We start from the raw sequence: 18410 nt of genomic DNA on the forward strand, positions 1-18410 counted from the left end.
GGCAGTTGGACAAGATGTCCTCCAGAGCTCCCTTCCAACCTCAACCACGCCGTGATTCTGTGAAATAAAAGTTGGGACAAGCAGAGAAGAGAGCTCAGGCTCCAGGCTGCAGTGAGGCCGATGGGGAAGGATGCTGCGAGCAAGGGAAGAGCTTGCAGCACTCCATCGGGGTTAGCCCTGTGCACACACAGCGTTCCTCCCGCCTGCTCTCGCCTTGATTTAACATCACCATCTGTGATCTGCTTTATCCTCAGGGCTTACGAGGGCTTCCAGGACGCATCGGCGCTCCCGGAGTCAAAGGCATCAAGGTGAGCTAAGCCCAGCTTTCTGTCCTGCTCTAGCTGCCCCATTTCCAGTAGTGTTTCCCACTCATCCCCAGGATAGCATCATGCATGAAGCCACCCTAACTCTGGCAGGAGAAGTCCCTCTCAGCAGCACGGGGCTGCAGGCTGCAGCACAGAGGGACATGGCCATGCAGAGCAGGGAGCCATGGACGGGGAGGTTTTAAGGCTTGCAGGTAACTTTTTGATAATCTGGGGTAAAAAAAACCAGACTCTACCCAAATCCCCTCCTGGTTTGTGGCTTAGCAACTGCCTGGGCTCAATTCGCAATTACTGCTGGGCACATCGCTCTGATTGTCAGCACCATTAGTCCTTCCTCTGTAAACAGGGATAATGACCCTTAATGGTCTTTTTATGAAGGGTTTTGAAAAGCTTGATAAGAAGTAAGGGAGCTGTTGACAGCTGAGCCAATAGGATATGTTATTATTATTGTTGTTGTTATTAATATTTTCCTTTATCAGCCTTGGCCTATTGGGTAAATTGGGTTCAGTGAATTTCCCATCTGCTTTCATGTACGTGAGCTTGGAGTCGGGCAGTCTAAAATTTATACTGGTCTGAAGTAAGACTTTGCCTATACTTAGGCTTTCTCTTACCAGGAGTGTCATCATGTTCCCCCCTCAAGTACCACTTACCTTGCCTTTTCAGAGCCAGTTTTCCCAATGTTTTAGGGGTTGCTTGTGCTTACGGCCCACCCACTGCTTTTTCATCCACAGGGAGAAATTGGCAGTCCTGGAAAACCAGGGATCCCAGGATTGGATGGACCATATGGACCAAAGGTGAGTATCTAAATTATGCATCTGCCTACAAATAAGTGGTTTCCAAAAAGCTTTGCGGATGCTGCAAATCCACCTCTGCAACGTGCTTATTTCTTTCAAAGAGCACAAATGGGCTTATTCTGAATCTGTTCCTATAAACCAACATAGATCTGGGTGAAGATGCTTGGACACTGGTGTGGGGACCCCTTCACTCACCTCTGCAAGACTCAACCGGGTTCATCCATCCCAGCCCTGATGCTCCACAGGCACTATTGCATCTGTCAAGTAATGGAGCTTTTTAACGAGATTTCTTTCGGTCTCCTTGAGTACCACCAATGCGCAGGCTGAGAGACCCTGCTGGGTCACACTCAGTAAATAATACTGTAATCTGAAGAAAAGCCAGTTCATTCAGCAAATTGCAACCTTGCCAAGTCCACACTGGCCATGATTTTATCTTGGCTCCTTCCAGGGTGAACAGGGAGCGTCAGGGGACAATGGTACCTCGGGGATTCCTGGGGAGAAAGGAGAAAAGGTTAGTACTCGCCAGACTGCATCGAGCTGCCATTTATAAAAGAATAAATCCCACATCTATCAGGTCGAGTTAACAAAATTATACACTTTCTACATCATAACTACCCTTTCCAGTGGGCAAATGTCAACTGTCTGGAGCATTAAGGCTGGGACTGCAGTTGGAAAGGGCAGGAGAGGGAGGTCTCCTTAAATTCACCCTCTGCCGATGTACGAAACCCCAGGAGGGTGCCTGCTTAATATGAGGAAAAGCCATCCAAACCCTTGAAGTGGGATTAATTGTCAGAGTTCATTCAACACCACCATGCCCAGGGTAAAGGGTGCCTGGGATGCTGTGGGGCAAAAAAAGTGGATAACACTGTTGCCTCCTGGGCATGTTGGACATGGGAGTGGGAAAGATCTCCAAGCTGACCCGCTCCTGGGCTCTGCTCTCAGCTCCCTGAGGAGTCCCCACCTTGATCACTCCCCACCGATCTTCCTTCTCTGCATTGCTTAATTTTCCATTTTCTTCCCTAAAAAACAAGTCTAAAATTTGTACCTTTCCATGGAGGGAAAAAATGGGGTTTCAGTTAAAACAGTAACTGTTTTGAGAAAAAAAAGAAAAATACACAATAATCCCAGCAGCCTCCATCAAGTCTTTTGGCATTTTCCAACCCCTCAGGCCCTTCTCGCATTCAGCTCCACCATCTGGTCTCCAGCTGATTTGGGATCTTAAAGAATTTGTTGCTTTTATTGATAAGAACTCTTCTGGTCCTCGAACCCTGATGGTCATCTCTGTCAAACACTAAGGGTTCTTCTCTTGTCAAGCAACACCTCTGACTCACTAAGTCTCTGAGCTGCGAATGGTTGGAGGCTGGGAGATCATTTCTGAGGAAATATCACTTCCTTCCTCTCTTGTTCTTCTCCTCTCCCACAAACATCTGCTTTCAGCCACTGCTGAAGGTTGGGTGTTGGGCTGACTGGAAGTCTTTCCTTCTGCTCCATTTAATGGGAGCCTTTTCTGTTCACAGCAGCTCCAGGAGAAAACTCAACAGTGCAGATGAGTAGGAAATGTATAGGCCAGCTCTTGGTAACTGCCTTTGTCCTCCTCGGGAGTCATTGTTTTTTCCAGGGTTACAGACTAAAGGACTCTGCTTACATATGCAGGGAGAGCTGGGCATTAGAAATTATTGGGCATCGTCCCAGAGAGGGGGTGTCCATGTCACCAAGCAGTGAGGTGCCTTCTGGACAAGTAAAGGTGGAGAGCAAAGCTAAAGTGATCTCTACCATCCTGCTGATGCTCTGTTAATAGCACAACAACGGACAAAGTAGAATGTAAATAGTCTCCTCTTGTTGCCAGTACTATGAAAGTATTTGGGTAATGTTTGACTGGCCCATCTCTAAAACCACCTGTGCTTGAATTGCTCTGTCGGTGATTCTCAGGGGGCCAAGGGAGTTCCTGGCTTGGGAGGCTTCAAAGGACAAATGGGATGGCCTGGGAAGACTGGAGTCGCTGGACCAGATGGACCTCAAGGGCCACAGGGCGAACCAGGGCCACAGGTGAGCGGCAAGTGGTCTGTAGCATGCCCTGAACCCTGATGAGATCTGCACCTTGCATCCTCATGTGACATAGCACCCCAGGTGTGTCCCCGCATGTCACCAGGTACACATACATCTCCCCCCCTCTTACAAGCTGGCACCTGAGGTCTCCCACATTGAGACGGCTGCAAAGTCTGCTGTCTTTCTGTGGCATCTTGGTCAACTTACTTCATCTCTTGGTGCATTTATCACCAGAGATTATTTTTTTCCCTTTCTTCTCTTCTTTTTCTATGTGCAGTCTAAGATGTGACCTCCCAGTGGAGAAAGGAAGGCTGATAATTTCAAGTTAGCAGGGCATCAAGTGCACCCCTCCTGTTGCTAATTATCTGGGGAGCAGGATGCCAAGGTTTCGGAAGGAGCTGGTGGCTTTCAGACCCCATTTGTGGGCCATACTTAATAAGTGTTTTTGCATGCAAGACATGCTGGGCACCTTTTGAAATGTAACAAAAAGACTTGGAAATGAGACATGCTAATGCTGTTTATGAGCAGGAACATGCTGCCCCCAGATTCTATGGTAATGAAGAGTGTCTTGCTGCTGCCAACACCATGCGGAGGGATGATGCTAGAGATTAATGCTAATCACCCGCCCTTAGACAGCATCTATTAAGTAACGAAGAACTTTTCAAGTCAAAGAGGGCTGGAAATGAAAATACCCTTCTCAGTTGTGCTGGTGGGACTGGCTGAGTTTCAGACTTGGACAAGAGAATACATAAATTAACATGAAAGAACTGAGAACAAAAGAAAAGCTGAAGTTGGGTAACTACCTGAAAGACCAACTGTTACAGAATCATAGAATCATAGAATAGTTTGGGTTGGAAGGGACCTTTAAAGGTCATCTGGTCCAACCCCCCTGCCATGAGCAGGGACATCTTCAACTCGATCAGGTTGCTCAGAGCCCCGTCCAGCCTGACCTTGAATGTCTCCTTGAATGTCTCCATAAGCTGTCTGAGGGATAGCCCTGTTTTAACTCCTGCCAGCCTGTGAATCTGGCAGACACTTGGTGTGCCATGTTTCACCCCTGAGCAATGTATCCCTATATCAGTATGTGTAAGGATTTAATCCTCGTGTGTGTGTGTACATATATATATATATGTGGAGACTGCGTGTACACACATGCACATATGGTTTGTGAAATACTTAAGTTTTCTGCTAAATGGGAATTAGATTGTGCTGCTGCTTTGAAAACAAGGAAAGGAGGTAGAGACTCTGGCAGGATTTTCTTCTTTAATCTGTTATGCCCTGCTGAATTATTTCAGCCAAATAATCCAAACTCCAATCACCAGTGATTATCGTTCACCGAGTGAGAAGCATATTCGATAGCATGGAGAATTTAGCTGATGTGTAGCTGCATCTGACAGTTCAGGACTGTGCTGGGAAAGATACACCGGTGAAAATAGCTTTGGCTTTTGAGGCTAGAAGTTGGGACAATTCGGACCCAATTTTGTGGGAAAGTCTGAATGATTCTGGACCTCATTAGATCAGCTCAAAGGTCTGGGTCTCCAAGGTCTCCCTGTCCTAGAGCCCTTTGCAGGACTTCTGACTTGGTTGGTATAAAGGTGTCTATGTAGGCTTTATTGATTCTTAACCTGGTTTTCCCCCATACAGAGAAAAGCATCACATGTTGGGAAAGCCTATACCCTGCTCTTTGGAGCCACAAAAGACCCGACACTGGGTTTTAAGTCTTAGGGAAGAAGTGATTAAGGAACGGAAAATGCAGGTGGTGCAGCGAGGTCCACGTTGCACTGATGGTCAAAAACTGAACATCTGTATTGTGTCTTGAGACGCTGTCGTGGTTTAACCCCAGCCGGCAACTAAGCACCACGCAGCCGCTCGCTCACTCCTCCCCCCACCCAGTGGGATGGGGGAGAGATAAAGAAGTTGAGATAAAAAGAGTTTAATAGGGCAGAAAGGAAGGAAAAATAATGATAATGATGATAATAATAATAATAATATGACAATAATAATACTAAAAGGATTAGACTATACAAAACATGTGATGCATAATGCAATTGCTCACCACTTGCCAACCGATGCCCAGTCAGTTTCCGAGCAGCGATCCGCCCCTTCCAGCCAACTCCTCCCAGTTTATATACTGGGCATGACATCATATGGTGTGGAATATCCCTTTGGCCAGTTGGGTCAGCTGTCCTGGCTGTGTCCCCTCACAGCTTCTTGTGCCCCTCCAGCCTTCTTGCCGGCTGGGCACGAGAAGCTGCAAAATCCTTGACTGAGTATAAACACTACTTAGCAACAACTGAAAACATCAGTGTGTTATCAACATTATTTTCCTACTAAATCCAAAACACTGCACTACACCAGCTACTAGGAAGAAAATTAACTCTATCGCAGCCTAAACCAGGACAGACGCCATCAAATACAGGCTTGACCTAGAGCAATCTGCTCCGTGGTACAAGGGCACAGAGGATGCTCTGGGCCTCCAGCGTTGTTCAGCAGCCTATAGCTACAGCTGAATCCCACCCAGCGCTTCACCACTGACAGGGTGATTATAGGAAGGACTGCCCCCAAGCCTTCCCCTAAAGGGGTGCAGGTGTAGAAAGAACCTTCTAGAACAATAAAAATGGACGAGATCCAGCTTCAGACCATAGCAGCAACATTATTCGTCTTTCCCTTGCTCCCCTGGCTGTACCTTGCAGTGAAAAATGTATCAAAAGAATCACAGAAGGGAGGAAGGAGCCGAAAGTACGAGATCCCCTCATCTATGTTTAAAAAGGCTGGAAGTTTTTGTATTAGCAGTTACAAGCACTGCATGCTCAGAAAGCCGTGTGTGAGATAATGAATGGCTTTCGTTTGGACACTGATTAAAGAGAGACTGTGAGATGCCACTTTCTACACCCACACTGCTACTTGTCTTTTCCCTAAATTAAAAGAGAAAGTCCCTGGGTCTGAACTGCAGCAGCGAGGCCACCCTCATTTCTAATGTGGGAGGGTATTAGCTGCATCTGCAAGTCCTTCTCCTCCTGCTGAGACTCCGTTTCTTCAATTAGTGCTGGGACAGACAGCGTCAGAGAGAGAAAACTGCCTTCTGCCCCTGCAGCATCCATCCTTTCTGCAGGGGGGACCATAGGAAACGCCTTACGGTTGTCCAGCACAGAGCGGGCAAAGCCCAGGGCCCTGACCCATCATGTCTGATCAGTCTGGGGAGCATCTGAGATCCAGAGGGCTCTGAGTATCTTCTCTACTGATGCCCAGGTTGGGCTTTAGGGGGAAAACCCCAACCAGTGGTGTGGGATATCTCTGGAGGGTGCCCAGGCACTGCTAACTGAGGTCTCCTCTTCCTCTCCAGGGTCCACGAGGGAAAAGAGGGAGACCTCAGCTCTGCCTCAGGGGACCCCCAGGCACGGACGGGCGAAAAGGAGAAATGGTCAGTACGGGGATGAGCCAGCCTCACCTCCCAGTGAGGCTCCTCACCACCCTGCAGCAGTGCAGAGCTCTGCATTGGGGCTGGATGAACCCTGGCTGTTCTAGGTTGTATTTCTTGGCTCTCCAGATTTTGCAACAACAAAAGCACCGAGAGCATTTTACTCCCAAGCGCCAGGCATTGGACGCAGGCAATGCTACCTACACTTCTGCCTGAAGGCATCTCCAGCTGGGACAACTGCTGTGAGCCCTGTGGGCTACCAGTTGTTTTACATAAGTCTTCTTTGGGAAAACATCATATTTTGGGCCAGCACATCCTCAACTGTGCTTGCCATGGCAGACTGGGAGTAAAACAATACTCAGTGCAGTATTTCAGTACACAGGGGCAAGGCTCAGCCTTTTAATGCACATCAGAGAATACAAACAAGAGCTTAATCTCAAGATTCCAACCTGCAACCCATGTTCCCGGTCAGCCCCTACACGCTGCAGGTCTTGCCAACACTGACTCAAGGGCTTTTTGCATCAGGAGGTGGCATTGCATTAGCTCCATGTGTTGGTGGAGGGTAATGCGATTTCTCCTCGCGCTCCAGCCCCTGTAAGTGAGCACAGATTGAGAAAAATGACCATCGCAGCTTTAATTTAGATCATTCTTCCTGTGCTCTTTTTCCTTTAATATTTTTAAGTATTTTTAATCAACAAATCCAGTTTTCACCAGTCCTGAGCAGAAAATTTTTCAAGGTATTTTCTCCTAGGAGGCAGAAAGCCCTGTTGGCAAACCTCAGCATCTCCCTGTGTTTCATCTTTTCAGCACTGGGATTGCAATCCCAGTTGCAATCTTCTGCCTGGTCTGGTTCCCAGAGGTTCTCTGGAGGACAGATCCTCTCCGCACCTCCACCTCAGCCTTTGTGGTCCCTTACAAATTGCAAAGAAACCTGAGTTAAACTGTAGCTGTTAACATCCTTATCGTTTGGACAGAGCAGAACTCCCAAAAAATCTGGGAGCCTGCACCTAGCTCTCTGAGACACGCTTTTGTTCTTGCTTCCTTGCACGTGCATGAGTCCATTCCTTTCTGCTCAGTAAGCTACTCACAGATATCCCTAAAATTTATAGGAAAACATGTGAGCCTTTTTCCCTATCTCCCTTCCTAGCATATCCTTTCCTCTCTAAGGTGCACTTGTTCTTGGAGAATTAATGGTCAATCTACTGAGCTTTTGTAATGACTTAAGTGTTTTTAACAGGGTGAAAATGGTCCAGCTGGCCAGAAAGGAGAAAAGGGAGATCCTGGTCTTTCTGTGAGTACTTTAGCCCAAGATCACATCCTATTATACAGACCTGAATAGAGAAAATAGGGCAAACTGCCCCTAAGAGGTGTAGGGGAGGAGGGAAATGCTGAGAAACAGATTCATTCAGAGAATATCTGGGAAATGAGAGTGTTGGCCATTACCCAGAGACGTCAGACATGCACACGCTGGGGTGGGAGCAGTGCTGGGCTGTGATGCCAAGCCCAAACAACGACCCAGAGCCCGAAGCACATTTCCCCTCTCCCATCCTCCCCATGATGCCTCAAACTCGTGCTTGGCAGATAGGATCAGTGCCAATGCCCCAGGGCTGATCAAATACAAAGAAAGAGCAGGAGAGAGAAATGTGCCCCATTTTCAAAGCGATTAGCGAGCTGGCGCTACTGCAAAAGCTGCTGCTCTGGGTTTATAAATCCTGAAGAAAGGAGCGGCTGACACCCATGGGTCAGGGCAAAATCCCTGTTGCAGCTCCCCTAACATTAGGGTCTCTGTCCTGTTGCCTGATCAAATGTGGTTTGTGCCACTTGACTGATACAACGCCGTACTTCCATCTTTCCAGTGTGTGGAGGCTAGGCAGGATTGGTTTTAGCATGGATGTTACAGGCAAGGGTGCCCTATGTGTGGGCTGCTGAAAAGCCCAGCTCCCTACATAGAAAGTGCCCCAAAATTTGTCATCCCTACAAAGGATAAGAGGTGGCGACCACGTGAAGTGCAGTAGGACACCAACCATCGCACATGGAAGATGCTCAACTGAAACAGTGGCAGCTGGGTGGCCCAAGGGTGAAGGATAGACACAAAATCCATGAGACAAGATGTCTCATTCTGTGGGTTAGCTGGTAAAGAAGCAGAGAAGAACAAAATGAGGTGCAGCTACATCTCATAAATCTAGTGCTACAGCCCATTTCCATGGGTCAAGCCTGCAGTATAATTTGAGTAGCCCCTTTGCATGGATGCAGGTGGCTTGATGAAGCTTCTCAGAGGTAAGGGACATCTGAGAGACCATGGCTTCAAGGACAGTGCCAAAAGGATGGGGAGACTCATTGGAAAGCCAACCCAGGCTTGAGGTGTGCCATGGTCCTCACGTTGGGCTGGGGATCCCTGCTCCTCATGGTAAAAGGAGCTGGCTACAGGATGGCCATGAACTTGCAAAGGGAATCATTTCCCTGATGAGCCACAAATCTTGAACCGAGGTCCCTGTGACACCAAATGCACGTGTGATCTCGGCCATACCCAAGCTGAGGTGGTTTCACCAGAGGCCACCTCCGGTTAGGGCAAGCAGAGTTGGGACGGGGCACAGAGTGGAGGGAGATGGTGCCGGGGTAGAAAATCACCACTAACCTCTGCTTTCCCTCCGTGGCACAGGAAGAAGAGGTGAAAGAGGTGGTCAGGAGCGAAATGAGAGGCAGATGCGGTAAGTCGGGCAGCGAGCTGCGTTCGGGGCCACCGCTCTGACACCTGCCAGCCACTAAATTGGAGCAATTTGAGTGCCGGCACATGCTGGCTCGGCAGAGCAAATATCACCCCATTAGCAGCAAGTGGAGATGCGTCGCTTCTCCACGCTCGGAGACAAGTGCGGGCTTCTGGGCTGCAAGGTCTCTGCCATAGTCCTGACCTCCTACTCAAACTCTTAATTTTTTTCCCTTTAAACCCTCTCTCTTCCCGTTTCTTCCCCCATGTTTTTGTCAGCAAAGCTTTCCTCCCTGGTCATCTCCATTTCCCCGCTGATTGGCGAAAGGCACTGGGTCACGGAGGAAAGTTTGGAGATGCATTTTGCCTAATAACAACCTTTTAATTCATGTCTACTTTGTGGCACTTCTTGATACACAGACCTCTCCTCTTCGGCAGTGAGTAACTGCCAACCAGCGCCAAAACAGTAACAAAAAACACCGCATTTGGGGATGTTTTTACCCGAGAATCCCGACATCACAAGGGTGTCAGGCTTTTGAGATCTTGCTTTCCTTGCCCTGCAGAGGTCCAGCTACCTGAGGGCCAGCAGAGAGCTGCCCCACTCCTGCCCCACTCCCTGGGGTCTGCCTATGGCCAAGGAGGGTTTGGGTTCACCACCTCTTGCAAAGATGCTTCAGGCATTAAGAGCTGGAGTCGCACTCGTTTCTGCCCAGAGATGTTAGGGGGTATTTGAATGCTTTGAAGAGAGGAAAAAAAGGATGAAAAGTAGTCCATGAAAGCATGTGCTGCCTGTAAAAATAATGATTTTGTTGAAAAATCTTATTTACATAGGGAAAGAAGAAGTAGCAAACAAACTATGCCCTGTCTGTCTTATGTTTGCAGATTGTGGAGGTGAGTTGGGAAGGATGCTCATGGAAAGGGGTAAGGCTGCTAACACCTACACAGAAATGTATGTGAATTCATAAAGTAGAGTAAAGGATGTTCTCCTTGCCCCAAAACAGCCTGAAAATGCAAGTGAAAAGATGTTGTTAAGAATAAGTGCTTTTTGCTGTGATTCAGTGCAGAAAATGACCCTGGATCACTGACTGCTTTTAGACCCTGGCTCTGGGGGGTCTTGAGAGGAATCTGAGAAAACAGGGTTGAGAGGGACACCAAGAGGTCTCCTGCTTCCACCCTTTACTGCAAGACAGGATCAAAGCTACTCCTGACACCCAGCTTTAAAAGCTGCACCCACAGGAGCACCTCCCCCTGCCCACAAAACAGATCCTGTTGCTCCACCATCCCAAACCATCAACATGATAAGCTCCAGTGAGGTGCCTACAGTGCAGGTGTCTATTCATCATTTAAGCTCCCGTTGTGGAGATCTAATCCATATGGTCCACGGAGTCTGGAGGGCCAATCTGCCAACCCCAAGGTAGACCCCCACGTTCAGTCAGGGGCTCATGCTCTGTGCTTCAGGAAGGACTTGGTTCCTCCATGTCTTTGCCTACATGTGGGCAAGTGATTCAGGGTCTAGTTTTTCAACGGGAGATACTGAACCAGGTTCTGGATCTCAGCTGGCCATAGTAGGTTTTGAAGACACTCAGCTCACATGAAGGCACCTAGAAGAAAGTTCCCAACTCTGGATCTGATCCTCATCCCTGGGTGTTGATCTAGTTGCCCATATATAAGCCAGATTATGTATCCTACTGGATCCTCTCTATGGGCACAGGTGGCTCGTAGGTCTGTGTCATATCTGTCAACCCAGCTTTGATGCCTCAGTTGCCCTGGGACATCTCATCTAACCTGAATGTTTCCTACTACATTTCAAGGTCATCGTTAGACCTGGAAAGGGTCCGTCACCACAGCTTGTTTTTAATGTTTTAAACAGGAATAGATAAAGGACGAACTTCAGAGCAGCAATTTGACTCTAAATTGCAGTGAACTCATGTTCTCCAGGAATGGATTTGCTTTAATTTTTCCTTCATAACTGTTACATTATAATTTTTTTTAGCCTTCATAACACATTGTTTCATAGTGTACAAAAGCAGAGCATTTTACAAAGCAAGGACTTTCTAAACAGAGAGGTGGGTCAAGAAGCAGCATCCTTGCCCTGGATGTAAGAAGCCAATACAGTTGTAGGTGCCTGGAGTAGCTGGGAATTCTCTTGGTGTGGGATATTCCCAATTATGCTAGACATGACATAGTCCTTTCTGGGCTCTGTTTCCCCTCCTGCTCTGTGTTTAGAAAGCAAATCTTTCCGGGGAGAGATCATCTCTCCCTGATGTCTATCCATGGTCCCGTACCTGGGATCCTGCCCTTGCCCCAGCCTCCATTTGCTTCTGTAATGTAAATAAATCAGAGCAAATGAATCCTGCATAGTGAATACTCTTGGACACAGCAGCCTCCATGCTCCTGCAAAGGACAACCCTCGCTGAAGCGTTTTGCCTTCGTGACTCAAGTGTTACCCAAGGGCCCTGCCTGTGATCTGGCTGGGCGATCCTTCAGCCAGGAGCATGTCATCCTCTCCATCCCTCATGCTCAGAGCATCCTTTAGATAAAACAGTAAGTTAGCAAAGGAAAGCAAAGCCGGATCAAAACCACAGTGGACACACCACAGAGCATTAATCTGGGATTAATTCAGTCTGCTGGTCCACATATTGCTTCAAAACAGGTTTCTGGGTTAACTTTGCACAGCCAGGCTCCACTAGATCTACTGTCCTCTACCTGCAAACTCTGTACATCCACCATAAAACCAAAACTCCTAAAATAGCTGCTCTGCTAATGTGCCTACCAGCCTGCTCCAGATCACGCTTGTCCCTCAAGGCACTGGGCATCAGACATACCCAGTATGAAGGATGATGAAGCCACAGCCTCACATGCATCCAGACATACAGCTGGATGTGCATAACTTAGCTCACTCTTTTTGTGGATTCCCAGCCTTTTAGTAAACAAGCCTTACCTGAGAAGACTGGCAGTGCTCAGCACTTCAGGAGACCTATCTCATGGAGATGCTGATCCAGCAGCATTTAATTATCCATGTAGTTTTGATTATGACTCCATCCCAACTGACACATGTCCATGCAGTCATGGAGATCCTGAGGAAGCCCAGCACACTTCTTGGGAACCACTTCCTCAAAACCAGCTTTTATTCTGAATAAGTTCAGCATGTCCCCTGCTCCCTTCCTTGAGAAGACAGTAGACAGTACAATCTCTCCTTAATTGCATACCCTTCTCTAGAGCATATGTGATCTGGAAATAGGTTTCCTACCTTGACCACATACCCCAGTGGTCTGTGGGCTTTGACCAACGAAACATTGTGTTGTGACTTGTCTCCCACGCCGTGTTGTGCAGTTGCAGTAATTTTGTTGAGCTACAACCATTTATCAAAGCATGGTGGCTTTCAGACTGTGCCGCCAGAATTCATCCTCACTGACCCAGCAATTAAATCCGCAGGTCTGGAGGAAGCTGAAGTCAACAGGCAGCTCCAAGGGTATTTTCAGCCTCGGGAACACACCAGAAGGGATGGTGAAAGCCAGGAAGAAACGCTTAACAAAACTCAGAGCATGACCACGTTGGTGACTTCAGTGAAGCCCTTCATGGAACCACCTTCACTTATTGCAGGTAAGTGCAGCTGCGTGGCTGCATGCTTTCCACCTTTCTGACCGTGGCAGCTGGCATCTTCTGGAGCACTCTGTGAACCCAGTGCTAAATCCTCTTCCCTGGGACTGGGCAGAAATAGGGCAGTGATGGGATTTCCAATGAGGGCTCCCACGCTGCGATGCCCCTGTGCTGAAAAGGGCTGGTCTGTGGCTCGGAGATGAGGTGAGCTGATGCCCCTGGAAGGGGCACTGGGTGAGGAAAAAGCCAAATATGTGTGGCCTCAGTGATGATCACCACCTTCAAAAGGATGCATTTTGAAAAGCTGGAAGGAGACAGCTGTTTTCAGGCTGATTTTGTCCCCCTCTCCCCACCATGTCCTTTGCAACTTCTAGAAAAGCTTCCTACCAGCCAGAAATTACATCTCTGAGACCAAACACTTGAGCTATTACAGACTATTTCTGCCCAGGGCCTCATGAACCCTTTAATGGGTAAAACTACTGATTACAGCTAATGGGAAAACAACCGGCTCTATTTCTGTCCTTTTGTGTTGCCCAAGAGAGAGGGGGAGAGAGACAGGCCAAGGTCCTGCCCTGAAGACACATCCAATACAGACCTGCCTGTACACGAACACCAGTGAGTTTGTGGCATCTCCTCACACTGCATCTACCTCTACACCAGGCAACTGGACAGGGCAAGAGCATGATCCAAGACTGGCCATGCTTTTAGGTATTATCAAGCTCCCAGTAGGATCTTGAGCAGCACCAGGCAGCCAAGGTGCAACCATCATTTCTGGGGATGAAGGCTGCTCAGCCATAGGGAGGTGAACTATGTCCTGCTACTTGCCCATGGGCTGGAGGGAGGTTCATGGCTCACTCTGTAGGCACAGCCAATGGAGTGGTTTTCCAGGAGGCTCCACGACCACCTTGGGATGCCTTGGGACACAATGTCCTGGTGGAAGAGCCCAGGAGATGAGCCCGATGGATACAGGGAAATCCATTAATGCCTTACTGAGAACAGCCATCTTTCCAGGGAGAGGACAGGATGGGGCAGTTTTAGCTGCATTTCAGATCATCTACCCTTTCTTCTGACCGTGAACCACTGTAGCGAGTATTACGATGAGGGAATGCTTGGCCCAGCTTCATGCAGACCTGATGAGCAATATGGTCCCCTTGGCACAGAAAAGCTACCAGTCGGATATCCTCCTTCTCCTATGCCCATGGGATAATGGCTTGTGGTGGCTTTTCCAGGCCCTATGGGCCTGCCCGTCCCCTGGGATGCTGATGGACACAACAAGTAGCCTTTGACATGACCGGCTTGAGGGGTTTCTGGGTAGCTCTGCCCTAAATTTTAGCAGCAACCTGGAAATTACCTTCACCCAGAAGGACCCATATGAGCTGCCCTCCTCCAGGCCCATCACATCTTCAAATCTGTGCCACAGCCACCCATGGACCCTCTGACCTCCTCAGGGCTTGGCTTTGAGTCACAGATCATAGAATCATAGAATGGTTTGGGTTAGAAGGGACCTTAAAGATCATCTAGTTCCAACCCCCCTGCCATGGGCAGGGACACCGTTCCCTAGAAGAATCTTGATTTATAGGAGACAGAGAGTGAAAACATGATGCAGAAGGGCTGGGGGTGGGGCTGGAATAGGGAATTATGGGCTTGCTTGTGGAGGGCTTTCTGCACTTTGTGCACAAAGTCCAAATACACTGGAAGGCAGGGCAGGACTCAAAAGGAGGGAGAGTTCAAACTCATTTCTTGCAATTCAGCAAGTCAGAAATTAAGATGTGGCTGCTCAGATTTTGTCACCAGGAGGAGGAGGGTTGGGTAGCATGGATGGAGCTGCCTTTGACACAGGCAGGGGGACGGCATCAGTGCTTCATCTCACAGAAAAAGGTACTCACAGGGCCAGATGCATCTCAGCAGAAGGGAGCCATCTAAAATGCAACGTCCTGTGCCCCTGCAAAGCTCCTGCACAAGCTCTGGTCCCCCAGCATCTATGGGGCAAAGCTTTCTGCAGACTAGCCATGCAGCAGCTGAGTGGCCAATCAGTACAAAAGCTGGCCAGTCAGCTCACCGGTTGGCCAATCAGCACATGGGTTGGCCAACCAGTCCTTCTACCCTAGAAATAATTTTTAAGAAAAACACATTGCACTTTCATACTGAGCAAGACACCCCGATGTTACATACTTTACACCCCAAAACAAGTCGTAGCCTATACAAGCTGTTGACCTACAGTTCATATGCATTGACCTCTGTTACCCATGATGGCCCTTTCCAGAGCTTTGGGAAGAGTTTTAAGCCAAACCCATTGATGATGACCTCCATTTTTCCCCCGTGTAATCTGCTAAGGACCAAACAAATCCCCCAAATCCAGCTAAGCCTAGAACCAGACCCCAACCATCGCTGCCTTCCTCTTGCCCACCCCCAAGCACTCTCCTGATGTCTGTGTCATGCGTCGAAGACATCATCCATCTGGGTTTAAACTCACTTTATATCAGGGCAGCATTTGGGATCTGGACAGTTTCAGATCGATGGGGCATACCACATGTTATTGAATCACAGCTGCAGCCGTCGCCAGCCGACAATCCCATTAAAGCCCGGGTCTGAGGCAGGAGGGCTCATAAATCCCTCCGCTAAGTGATGAGTGAGGATAGGCGCTCTAAATGTTAACAGGATTCTGCAATCGGAGGGTTATTATTGCCAGATTACAATCGCTCCTGGCTTTTCAAAGCTCGCAGATTTACAAAACTCCGGCCTGACATTTATCTCCTGCAAACAACCACAAATACTTCCATTTTCTCTGACTAACACCCAACCTTTCTGACTGAGTTGTTTAACACCATTAAGAATTTTATTGCCGCCGGTTTCTCCCTCCCCTCGCCAATTGCTCTGTGACATTTATTAAGAGAACTTGTTAGCCGGCGGAAAGTCATGTAAGGCTCCAATGATCTATATTTAAATGGTGGCTAATTTGTTTGCGTGCCCTCATTACGTGTGATTTCCATTTGCTTCCCCAGCGGCTCCCCGGTCACAGCAGATAACGGGTCCCTCTCAGCACAAGCGGCGAGAAGCCCACAGTCAATTACCAGGTGAAATGCACTGAATTAAGTGACATTTAGGGAAGTCACTTCTCGGGTGGGAAGTGCTTTTTGGCACTGAGAGCAAGGGGACACGGCGCTGAAAGAGTTACACGTGCCAGCAAACAGAGGCTCAAAACTCAGTTTTGGACTTGGCTTAAAGCAGCTGCTTTTGCCCCAGGGCGTTGAGCTGGTGGTGAACAAACTGGAGGGTGTTTTCATCCCATCCAGTGTGGTCCAGCCCCACCAGCAAAATGCACAGTGAGAGTCCCCCAGGCAACACCCCGAAAGCAACCACCCCTGCAAAGACACCCCCTGCCCGCCCCAGGACCCAGGGGTTAATCACACCCTTGCAAAGGTCAGAGACCACCATGATGGGCACCACAGGGCTGGACAGTGCCATGGAGCAGCAAGGAGCCTTGTGCTTGTCCCACTATGGAAATCCGCTGCCAGATGCCCCCCCTTGGTCCTTGCTGCCCCCTTTGCTCTGACAGCCCCATTGCTTTGGGGTAAGGTGCTGACTGTGGGGCAGTGGGAGTCCCTGGACCAGCCCCACACATTTGCCTGGTGGGGAATCGGGGTGGCAGAATGTGGCCTTTTCCCACCTGGGTCCAACACGCAAGTGGGTGGGGGGGGTGTTTCCCTGCAGCCCCCTGCCTGCAGCCGATGGATGAGGGCTCCTGCCGGCACTACGCCCTGCTCTGGTATTACCACCCAGAGGCAAACGCCTGCCGGCCCTTCATCTTTGGGGGATGCCGGGGGAACAACAACCGCTTCGAAACCAAGTGGAAGTGCGAGCGGCGGTGCAAAACCTCAGCAGGTAAGGCAGCCCCTGAGCCCTCCAACCCTCCTCTTCCTCCAACCAAGAGTGAGGTCAAAGCAGAAAAACCCATCCATGATCCACCCACCTCCATTGCCTTATGGTGCCCTACCAGGACCAAGCAAGGACTTGGAGGGATACCTCTAGTTTGCAAGGTCTCATTCCCCTCCCACTCCCAGCTCCCTTTGGTCCCCCCCCAGCCTCTCCTAGGAGCTCCTGGACATCTCCTCCCTTGGGCCACGTCCGCTTCTGGGATGCAGGTGGACCTGTGGGTGATAAGGAGAGTCCCCGTGGGCACCAGCACTGGGTCCTGATAGTTTGCACACCTCAAGCTCGGTCACCTCATGCATTCTGAGGGCTGAGGTTTGCAGGAATTTGGGGGCTGGTGCCCTCTGAACCCTGAACTGGTCCATCCAAGCACCTCTCTGGGTTCTCCAGCCACCGAGGACCCCAGGCAGAACCTGAAGCTGGTGGAGCTGCCCTGATCTAGACCATGAGCAGTCCCAAACACCCCTGGATTGGGGTCACACCTCATCCAGGGTTTCAATGGCCAAAACTCACTCCTGGAAGCCCCTCTGGGCTCCTGTTGCCTGATCTAGGGTTCGTGGGGTCAGCCTGCGTGGCTCTTCCTCCTGTCCAGGCACGTGGTAGCTCACTGCAGGGGAAACGGGCTCCTGCGGGTCCTGACAGTAATGCAAACACTACTGCTGCCAAGCAGTGCACAAGCTGTGGCTGAAACCAGCCTTCCTAGAAAGATACTCCTCTCTCAGCCTTTCCTCTGCATGGAGACAACACCTCTGGGAACCAGGAGAAATGCATTAATTCTCAACAATACATTAAAAAAAACCCTGGTGAGATTCATCTGCTCTGTCTTCAAAGGCATTTTAAAAAAGAGAAAGAAATTAAAGGCAGGGATCTGTAAGTTCAGGTTCATTTCAGAGTTTTCAGGTGGTCTGTATTTTGTTGGTTGTGTTTTATGCTGGTACCTATTATGCATAAAATCAAGACCATTGCACAGTCTTTTGTCATCCACTTGAATATTTCTGATATGCAATGAACTTTGCACAGCCTGGGCTTCCTATTCTGCAGGGAAGAAGGCAGTGCAAATATTCATTGCTCTAAGCCCAGTTTAGGACAGGCAAGGACATTCTGGAGAGCTGAAGTGCTCTTTGGGGAGAAGGAGTGTGTATTGACTGGCCAGGAAGGAGGGATTTGCTGCCCCAGTGCAGCCAGCCCAAACTGGTTGCCCTCTTCTGTCCCCCCTGCTGCAAGGGTTAGCATCGCTCCTTGGGCTCCGTCGGGAGCCCATCTTTCTTTGTTGACCATAAGGGCAGTCAAGGTAGACCAGTTGGCCCATTTAGCCTGGTCAGTGCCCACGTTTGGTGGCCTGCTTCTTTGCAATGATGTACTGCATGAGGGGAAGCCACTCTCAGTGCTTTAAATCCAGTCCCAGCAGGACCAGGTAATAAGTGAACCTCTTGCCCATCAACCCTTTACCCGAGGCATAAGCATTAAGAGACAGCGTAGGCTTCACAAAGCAGCTGTAGATACCTCCAGCACTGTGCCTGCATTCCCTTTGTGGGGAGAAGCAACCACTGGGGAGTGGGACTCATCCAAAACCAAGTCAGGACCATGTGTCCTCT

The 18410-nt window shown here is 49.2% G+C and overlaps 1 protein-coding gene across 1 annotated transcript in view; it reads left to right on the top strand.

Moving 5' to 3' along the window:
- The window catches only part of LOC127024529 (collagen alpha-1(VII) chain-like), a 107119-nt gene that overhangs the window by 86845 nt on the left and 1864 nt on the right, over positions 1–18410 (top strand). The window contains 11 exon segments of the mRNA XM_050909132.1: positions 255–308; positions 1055–1117; positions 1566–1628; positions 3047–3163; positions 6507–6584; positions 7819–7872; positions 9241–9289; positions 10168–10206; positions 12721–12888; positions 15888–15959; positions 16597–16767. Coding sequence (XP_050765089.1) covers positions 255–308; positions 1055–1117; positions 1566–1628; positions 3047–3163; positions 6507–6584; positions 7819–7872; positions 9241–9289; positions 10168–10206; positions 12721–12888; positions 15888–15959; positions 16597–16767 — 928 coding nt within the window.

This window comes from Gymnogyps californianus, chromosome 1 (assembly GCF_018139145.2).
Source record: "Gymnogyps californianus isolate 813 chromosome 1, ASM1813914v2, whole genome shotgun sequence".
NCBI classification, from domain to species: domain Eukaryota; kingdom Metazoa; phylum Chordata; class Aves; order Accipitriformes; family Cathartidae; genus Gymnogyps; species Gymnogyps californianus.